This window comes from Montipora foliosa, chromosome 8 (genome assembly GCF_036669935.1).
Source record: "Montipora foliosa isolate CH-2021 chromosome 8, ASM3666993v2, whole genome shotgun sequence".
Lineage (NCBI taxonomy): Eukaryota > Metazoa > Cnidaria > Anthozoa > Scleractinia > Acroporidae > Montipora > Montipora foliosa.
In genome coordinates this window covers 44,678,770-44,688,769 of record NC_090876.1, presented here as the reverse complement: position 1 = coordinate 44,688,769, position 10,000 = coordinate 44,678,770, and the positions used below count along the sequence as shown (strand labels likewise).

The following is a 10,000-nucleotide window of genomic DNA, read 5'->3' as shown; positions in this document are numbered from 1 at the left end:
TTGTCGTCTGTGAGGTGGTTGCTGTTCAATTAGAAACTGTATGTGTTGCAGTTGAGCTATTTTCTCCTGACTGCTGCTTTGATTCTCTGCCGATCAAGAACAAAAATCTGACTGACTTTCATTTTAACCACGCCCAATTGTTACCAGAAAGGTGGTCATTATCTTTAGGCTAACCAGCATGCATTGCGCTCGCGGGCTCAAACAATGACGGTTATGTCAACAAAAATACTAATTGAGATAATATTTGAAAAAAATCGGGATTTATAGCGGTAGCTATAGATAATAATATCTAATCTGCTAATCGCCCTTTCTCGCAGTCGGAGACTGAATTACTAAGGGCGCAGCTCAACGAAGTCGGACCGAAGGAGCTCTGCTGCCGGCTACGCGCTCGGCCCCTGAACACGACCCATGTATGACCTCGGAGCACAGCACCACAGCCTGATGGAATAGGCCGGGAGTCGATTTTGATGAGGGAGGAAAACCGGAGTACCCGGAGAAAAACCCTCGGAGTCAGATTGAGATCGACTGAAACTCAGCCTGCATACGACCCGAGGCCAGAGTTGAACCCGGGTCACAGAGGTGGGAGGCACGGTTGATGACCACTAAACCACCCTGACTCCCCACCCTGACTTGAATACTGCGTTTCTGTTGGCGGACGAAGTCATAAATTGTTAAGGACTTTAAACATGCGAAAGACTTACGAAGGGTACTGTTAAGAACTCCATTCATAAATGGCAAAAACGGCTCAAACAGCGGAGGCTTCATGATGCGTTGGCTGTGCAACACATCTGCCATCACAGCAGAAACTTCCTGGGGAGAGTTCCTTTCAGCATCAAGTGGAGCATATGGGTCTGTAACAAACAAATATTAAAGTGAATGAGCTTCGTCTGTACCGAAAATGCCATCTGCACCTGCTTCTGTATCTGCATGGACAGCCCTCGGCAAAACTAATCCCTTTGACTTATGGCCGTTTTTCCATTACGCGGAAACATACACCATAAGCCTCTTGAGATATCACGCAAAGCTAGCCACATTTAGCAATAAGCCTGGCTGAAGCTTGCGGTTTGCCCATCAAGGACCCTGGGGTTGGGACAAAGTCCACGTCGCACAAACCACTCCACCTTCATGCCTACAGGGTCTCTTTTAAAACGAGAATCTCAAAAGTACAAAACACCATTTTACTCCAGTGTGAAGGGGCCTATAAATGAACATCTGTTCCTTTCTTTACTTTCTACAAAAACCAAACATTCCGTAAGGTTACAAAGCAGCACACTCACTCAATTCCAACTTGTACATCAGGTCTTTGTTCAAAAACTGATGAGTCCCAGTTTGATGGAGATCCTGGGCATCTTTCCCTGAAATTCAAAGCTCGTTGTATGGAACAGTACTCTTTGAGGAGCTGGTTGGATTGGCCCAGAGAGCAATCATCGTCCACCAACATGTACCGGGTTCTAATTTCCGGACATTACGAAATATCTGGGTGGAGCTTGTTGGTGATCGCTACCTCTAAAAGAACCCTTCATTTTCTTCCGTACAGCGATCCCATTTTGCCCCCTCCCCCCTCCTCCCCCCCTCCCCCACTACCCCGTGCTCCATACATATGACTCTTGTACTTTATAGGAAACCTCCACTCCGACTAATGAATAATTTTAATCCGCACAAAGTAATGTTTGCTATCAAATTTGCTCGACAACTTCCTCCAAAAAGTGTTTGTATCGAATAATAAAAAAAAGAACTTTAGAATCACTTATTTCCACCTTCAAATTTCCCGAGCGCCGCCATCTTCAATAATTGTGACGTGTTACGGTTCCCCTTATTGTTTTCACACAAAGAGCTTCTGTTTTGAAACAACAGGGCAACCGCGACGCGTCACAATTATCAAGATGGCGGCGCCCGGGAAATTAAAAAACCAAAACAAGCATTTTTGAAATTCATTTAATCCGTATACAAACGCTTCCATTGGAAAAAGTTCGAACAATTTTGATTGCAAACAATGTTCTGTGATGTTAAGTTATTTTCTTTTTTAAGAAGGTAATTTTTACACATTTCCGTGGTTTGCCCACTTAACCCTGATTCCGTTTAGAGGTCCCCTTGCCTTTATCCAATTGACCTATAGTTTGCGTACACAGCAATTTCTGAATTCCATCTTCCGTGGGGGTACAACAACAATTTACTTCAGTAAAGGGTACGATAACAATGCTTTGTAATTAAGGCAGAAAGAAAAGCTAACAAACCATAAGCATCAAGGAAATCGATGCAGCGGTCGACGATTATACATCCAGGGTCATTCGATTGTCCATTACTGATAGCTTGACACCCCTAAATGAACAAAATCACACTTGAATAATTCACAATAATTCCACGAGCGGGCGTTGGATTTTTAACAATTAGACCCGTCGCCCTTGAGGGCGAAGGGTCTAATTGTTTTAGTATCACCCAACTAGTTGGACAGCAAAGACTTTAATAAATTTAGCAAATGCCAGATGAAAATATATTTGTTTGGGAATAAAACGAAAGAGAGCGTCACGCTTTTCGCTACTCGAGGATCATTACTAATAAAATTTTAGTTTCTAAAGAAACTGTGGTACTGCGTCGGTGGGAGATTGAAACAGAAATTGATTTTATCAAACGAGTTGATAAAGGTCGAATAGCCACCGTGAAAGATTTGGAAAGCTGACGTTTCGAGCGTTAGTCCTTCGTCGGAAGCGTTAGCCCTTCGTCGTTAGCCCTTCGTCTACATAGGCGAAACAGGGAGAGGATTGGCCGATCGCTTTCGCGAACACCTACGAGATGTAGAAAAAAAAAGATACAGATGCCTCAAAACCAGTTGCACGTCATTTTAATCTTCCTTATCACTGCCACCACAACATGACTATTTGCGGCCTATCCTTACACCACGGAAACACAAAAAGCCGTAAAAATCTCGAGCAAAAATTTATTTTTCAACTGGGCACACTCTATCCACACGGAATCAATGAACGCCTCTCATTCCATTAATCTATTCACAAATTGACGTCATCCTATTTCTACCAATAGCAAAGATCCTCCGCACACATATCAACCTACAACAACCACAATCCCTCTATTCGCTCCGACGAAGGACTAACGCTCGAAACGTCAGCTTTCCAAATCTTTCACGGTGGTTATTCGACCTTTATCAACTCGTTTGATAAAATCAATGACTATTACTAATAGTCCTCTAGTAGAGCGGTTTTCAAATGAGTGTCGTAAAACCAAAACCATGGTAATTACTTTAACCAATCAAAAAGGACGGAAACAATCCAGTAAGCCAATCAAAACTCGAAGTAATTACACGTAGCCGACACAAAAGGTGGGAAAATATGCACGCGCGAGCCACAATTGGTTTTGGTTTCACTTCTGATTGGTTGAAAAAGTGGCGTGTGAACTTTGAACCAATCACTGAGTGAAGTAGATGCAAAACCAAAGTAATTAGCTAATTACTTTCGACACTCAATTGAAAACCGCTCTAGCGTAGCTAATCAAAATGCAGCATTTGCATTAGTCCACTAGTTGGCTAATACTAAATGATGATGATGGTTTGTATCAAAACAGTGTCACCGGCAGCCTTGCTTCCATTCTTAGGCCAGGTTACTTAGCTACAACTGTAAAATGGTCGATTCACACTATCAAAGTACACTACCGCCTTACTCTCGCAAAATGTGAAATTCTAGGTGTTTCCAACAAAGCCAGCTTTGTCAAATAAACTGCCAAATAAAGAACTGCATCGGGAAAGGAATTGCTATCCTCTACAGCCTAGAATGAGAAATGAGAAAACAAGGGTTAGAACCATGGTAAATAGTTCCTGTTTACCATTTCAGGCCTTGAATAAGGCACATTTATCCCTGGAATAGGGTTTATTACACCTTTCAGGAACCGGCCCCAGTACAATAAAACCTGTTAAACTCGAAAAGCCCTTGTAGCTTCATTTGAAAGATGCTATCAATTTAAATGTAATATTTGCCATATCAATAAATATTATTATTATTATTATTATTATTATTATTATTATTATTATTATTAGTTGCTACATTTTTCATAGCACACTTCGAAAAGCCAGCATAGCTACGGAATCAATTTACTACGCTTCACTGTTCCACTATAGCAATGGCCGACGCGTTTCCATGGAACATACGTTTTTCGCTAAAAAAGTGTCCATTGATTGAGGCGAATCATGGCGACGGTTTCCAACGCAAACGCTTATGCACACTTCTCATGTGGAGTAAAAGATTTCGAACGAACGACGACAATCACCTTGTGAAAAATAAAAAATAAGACTCCGTGAAGCTTCTTTGATTGCAAAATCTGTAGCAAGCCACTGTATTTCTCCTGGAGTGGTTTCAGGGGCAAAAACGGGGGCCACAGTGCTCCGCTCTGTGATGGGCCATTCTTACAGAGACTGCAAGTAAATACATACCAGAAAAAAATCTGTTAAGTACCATATTGCTTGGACACTGGAGTGTGAAGAAGTCACATCTGGAATCAACTACGTTGATTAAGAGACAAATCGGTATTGGTATTGATGCTTTGCAACCCGGCAACCTCTTGAGACGCAGATAACAGTGGCGAAGTGTACAAGAGTGCGGTGCGGGATTGCGGCGGGAAAATTAATTCAGTTTGTATAGGAAAGAAACATGATACAATGCAGCGTCAGGAAAGCACGGGAAATGTCTTATTCCACCTTTTCTCTCACCGTTTTAGGCCAAACGTGAGCTAAAATCAAACACTATTCTTGGATATTTGGCTTCGATGTTTATCTCGCGTTTGCCGTTTGCCGTGAAACGCTTTGTTAGAGAGATTAAGCAACCCGTTTACGTGAAACGGCATTGAACGCGGAACGGTGGGTCTCTGCTTGTCATAAAAGCACGAAAATCATGTTATTCTCACTCGTCTCTTTCTCTTGAAAAGTTACTTGATACCTGCTGCTTACACGCAATAATTGAGCTCATATCAAACGAATTTCTTCCATTTTTGGCAAAACGCAAATTTTAGTCCAACGTTGCCGTAAACGTGATCCTATTAGAGAGATTAAGCATGACGTTTACGCTAAAAGTGAAGTTAGAGTCTTGCAAAAATGTAAGGACCCTGCTTGACATTAGCTCATTTCTGTAAAGCTCCAGATATCATGCAACTTCTCAAAGGAACGAGGCACGTTAAAATGAGAGAATTTTCACGCTTTTATGACAAGCAGGAGCCTGCCATTTCCCGTTTGCCTTAAACGTCATGCTTTACATCTCTTTTAAGTATCGCGTTTACGTGAAACGGGCTCGTGAAACGGCAAACGCGAAGCGATGAGCTGCCGCTTGTTATAAAAGTATGCAAAATTATGTTATTCTAACTCGTCTCTCTCGTTTGTTAAGTTAAACGAGTTTCTTTCAAATGATCTTTGGCAAAACGCAAAATTTTAGTCCGACGTTTGCCGTTCGCGGTAAACGTAATGCTCTCAATTATCTCTGGCTAATGTTGAACGATATGGGCGAAGTATCCTAAATCTGAATCGGTAAGAAAGAATTTGACGAAAAACAGCAAACAAGAGTTTCACTCTTGCATGTTCACTTTGTCATCAATGATATCACGTCACATTTATTGTTGTTTTGCCGATCAAGGAAATCAATGGACTAAAATCTCACAGCACAGTTCAATTATTTTTCATCATTCAGCCGCTTTCTCTCAACTTACCTCGCTCTGTAACGTTGCATTGATGTCTGTACATCCTGTCGCTGGACAGCTCTCAATAAAACATGAACGTAATCGAAGTCGTTCTTCCACACAAAATCTATGAGCAAAACAATTGCATGATTGTTACGGTTTCAGACAACAAGCACGTTGCAAAATCTGCTGGCCAATGTTTTCAGCCACCTCGATTGTATGAACTCCTCTTTTCCTGGGGCCAGTTCCTGGAAGGTGTAATAACTCTATTAACTCTATTCCAGGGATAACTGTGCCTTATTCCAGGAATACCTTTATACCCGGAATAAATTCTGTTCCGTTGGAATAGCAGATTTATCCCTGGAATAACTGCTATACCTGGTACAATTTATTCCTCCTTCCAGGAACCGGCCCCCGATCTGTATATCATTCCTCTCAATAGCACTTAAGGCGGCTCAAACTAGTTTCAACGTGCAATTTAAAGGGATTGTGTTACGGGACGGGTTGACTCTACCTCACTGTTGCACGTAACGGTAATTTTATGGCATCATATGAAACACCTAAAAGCTTCAAAGATGAAATGATTATTGTGACGTAACTGTTCACCATAGCAACGGGAAAGTGATTAACAGGCTACGATAAAAGTCTCTAAAACATTTTTAAAAAAACTCCAGGCTCTGGAGCGGATTTTGAACCACGTTAAAATTTTGCAATTGCATCTATGTCGTGGTAGTGACAAATAAAAAACATACAACACATGTCAACCAAAGAAGAAATTTAATAACCTTTGGGAACGTAGATGCCTTGTTGCATAGAGCCACTCTCAAATCCGGGACCCTTGTAATCTGCCAGCTTGGAGAACAAAAAGAAAGGAGTCAGGAACCAAAGAAATCAATCTCAGCACATAGTCAGTGTTGCAAAGTTTACTAAGGCAAAGAAAGACAGCATACCTCAGCAAGTATTCCCTCAAAATGCTGTGAGTTGTGAGATTGCCCGGGTTTGTCTGGAATGTGGAGTTAGTTAAGGCAATTTTTAATGATATTCATCGTTTCCTTGGCAAAAATGCACCCAGTGCTCTGCAGGCTAGCCGGTCCCACCGTCAAATTTTATTAATAGAGAGGTTAACCATGACATCTACGCCAAACAGCAAACGTCCGAGTGAAATTATGGTTTTGCCAAAAATGTAAGAACCCCGCTTGATATCAGCTCATTTCTGTCCTGTTAGCTCCAGATATCAAGCAACTTCTCAAAGGAACGAGACAAGTTAAAATGAGAGAATTTTCACGCTGTTATGATAAGCAGGAGCATGGCGTTTCCCGTTTTCAGTTGGCCGTAAACGTCATGCGTAACCTCTCTATTATGGAGCATAGGCACGAGAAGTTTCTGAGCCACGAACGGCAACCGGAAGTGAACAGTTTTCCTTTTTAACCTGTCTTGAAACAGCAACATTTAGGTTTCCAAGTATCTATTTTTCTTCTAGAGACAACTAGTGTAAAAATCTGAGAGATACTACTTTCCTGGCATGCGAAATGTTTTCTTCGGCTTTCCGTGTACGGTTCAAGAACGCCTCGCGCGCTTAACCCATTACGGAACTTAAGCAACGACGACGGCGACGGCAACGAGAACGTCACAAATGTGCATATTTAGTGGGCAAAAACAATAGCTTTGCACGCCCTGCACGTGCGTTTTTCACTTTTGTCCATTTCTTTGCCGTCGTCAGCAAAACAACAACGTGAAATAGTCAAATGTTAGGTTTTAAGGAGAACGTCAGCACTTGACGCTAAAGTTTCATTTTCTCCCCTAAATTAAGCGCCGTTCCGACCAATGTCATTTTTGAGGAACTACCACACCCTTGTCATATAAGAAGGGTTGACATGTTTACAAAGTGATTACAATGACGCGAATTTATATTTTGAGATGACGTTCTCGGTGCCGTCGCCGTCGTCGTTGTTTAAGTTCCCTATTGACTGCTGGGGGTGAGCCTGGGGGAGGAGGAAGGGGGGGGGGGGGGTCCTGTAGTGCCTGAGGAGTTCACGGGTTAAGGAGTCAAAAACTATGTGCCCTCCATTAACCCACTGATTCCCACTGGGAGTGAGACGTAACCGATTTTACTTTGTCTAACGTTTAGCAGGGGTTTCATCAGTTAGAAGCCGGTCACAAGCGGTACATCGCCGTCTGTTTGTCAGAAATTTGTTTCTCACCGCCGGCTACTCTGCCTTGATTTTCAATCAAACCCTTGTAAAAGACAAGCCCGCTTACATTGATTAGCCCAGGCATCTACTTCAAAAATTATTGAAACCCCTCCATTCAGCTTCCTAAGAGTGGTCAAACACTTTATCATGCACAATAACAGCTTTTTGCATGAAGCCTTCAGAAATAGATTATTGTTTCAAAGGATATGAGGTCAACCAATTGACTGTGAGTCTTATCCCACATACACAGCTGAGCAACCAACTCCTGTCGTAAGATTTCTTTTTCCGTAAGGCCTATGGATACAAAAGAGAATCTATCTTGAAAAAGCTCTTGAAACCCAAATAAGAAATTACGGTAACCCTTTGACTCACAAGAGTGATTGACACCAATTTTCTCCTCACAAGCTGAATACATTGTTGAGCAGAATGGCGACGAGAATAAAGAAATTTATCAGCGGAGTTTTTTTTTGTCGAGATATATGAAAATTCCCATGCCTGACACAAAAAGAAATGTAAGGCAGTCAGTAGGGAGATTTAACATTCAGATCTCGGGAATGAAATTGAAGAAAAATGAAAGCATTTTTGACTTAAACATTAAGGTGGGAAGTTCATTTTGGAAGTTGAAATTGAAATTGACGTCGAACATTTTTTCCTGTCTTCACGCAAATTTTTGGTCTTAAAAATGATTTTAGAAGCCAATATGGGTTGAGAGCATTCCAACGCCACAAACGTCATGGCCGCTACATTAAGGCCACAAGGCCTTTCAAAGTGGGAAAAACTTACTGAACTAAGCTGAAATAAATTCTGAAATCTAAAACAATCGAAGGATGAATACAAAAAAAGATTATTTTTGGACTTCCATCTGCCTTTAATGGTGGTTCAACGAAGGAGACTCTTTGCAAATAAAGTGGTGAAAGATGGCAGTTACACACGACTTAATTCTTTGCAAAACGAAGGTAGAAGAAGAGAATGAATTTTAATGCTTTCACGATAAGCAGTAATCTGGAGTTTGCAGTTTGACATTTCACGTAAATGTTAAATCTTTCTATTCACACTATGTTCTCACAGTTGGACTGGAACTTGCAGCAAAAGGAGGTTAATGATGCGGATAACAACCGGATTCCCCTTTATAACATGATTGCTTCAAACTCCTTCCGTCAGAATATGCCCCTGGTATATTTAGGATTTGTAAAAGCTCACAGAAACTGTGACAAAAGAGAAAAATGTATATAGAGCCAAATGCGGTAAAAATAACGAATGAAGATTGCATTTAGAGCGCTGATCAATTGAGTGCCGTCAGGAGCTCATTAAGAGGAGCCTCTATCTCCCATACTTGGCCTCGGAGTCAACCCTTTCCCGAGTAGATATATTTATAGAACACCTCCCTTGGGAGATTCAGCACGCTCACTGTTGTAAAAGTCAATCAAAACAGAGCTATCTCAGCGTCAAGGGAATTATGATACTTTTCGCGGGAAAAACCTGTTTCTAAAAATAAATTTACTCGGGAAAGGGTTGACTCAAGGAATTACAGGAGATAAAGGCTCCTCTTGATGAGCTCCTGGTGCCGCAAAAAAAATCCTGAGTAGTTACTTTGACCAATCACACCAGGTGCAAACATTGCAATGAACCAATCCAAATTCGTGGCAATTTCGTGTAAACTTGCTCTCAAACAGCGGGAAAAATCGCGCGTGTAAGTCACGATTGGTTTTGGTTTTCCAATCTCACTGGTTGATTAACCGGCGCGACATTTTCAAACCAATCACTAAACGTAGCAATTGCGATCGCGTAATTACGTTCGACAGTCACTTGAAAACTACTCTATTACCTAGATGCAGGCGATTGCTCAAGAGTGTGACAAGTAGAGTAAGCATTCCTTCCACCATGGAGGCTTCAGTGTCAATATCGAAACTGGGAGGGTTGGACACCACAGGCACACCAAACTTAAACCAGTGTCTGAGGCTGAAACTAAACACAACGCAAGTCACATCAACGAAGCCCTTTTAGTAGCTAGCCACACGTTACCACTGAAAAATGGTCTCAAATTTCACTTTCGAAAAATAGTCAACCGTGAACACTCCTCCAGAGTAACTCCTCTCGACTAAAGTGAACTTTCGTTTCGCAGTGGAGGGTTGGGAGAGGTG

General features: G+C 41.7%; 1 protein-coding gene across 2 annotated transcripts in view; it reads right to left on the bottom strand.

The window, feature by feature from the left end:
- Window positions 1-10,000, bottom strand: part of LOC137968963 (E3 ubiquitin-protein ligase ubr3-like) — a 58,137-nt gene that overhangs the window by 30,586 nt on the left and 17,551 nt on the right. For both annotated transcript variants that reach the window (XM_068815454.1, XM_068815455.1), the window contains exons 12-22: window positions 9,685-9,824; window positions 8,069-8,153; window positions 6,618-6,678; window positions 6,453-6,519; window positions 5,698-5,794; window positions 4,273-4,417; window positions 3,670-3,774; window positions 2,235-2,319; window positions 1,278-1,355; window positions 702-851; window positions 1-86 (exon numbers count right to left, since the gene is read on the bottom strand). The exon at window positions 1-86 is cut by the window's left edge and continues 32 nt beyond it. In XM_068815454.1, the coding sequence (XP_068671555.1) occupies window positions 1-86; window positions 702-851; window positions 1,278-1,355; window positions 2,235-2,319; window positions 3,670-3,774; window positions 4,273-4,417; window positions 5,698-5,794; window positions 6,453-6,519; window positions 6,618-6,678; window positions 8,069-8,153; window positions 9,685-9,824 (1,099 nt within the window). The remainder of the gene's footprint in view (window positions 87-701; window positions 852-1,277; window positions 1,356-2,234; window positions 2,320-3,669; window positions 3,775-4,272; window positions 4,418-5,697; window positions 5,795-6,452; window positions 6,520-6,617; window positions 6,679-8,068; window positions 8,154-9,684; window positions 9,825-10,000) is intronic.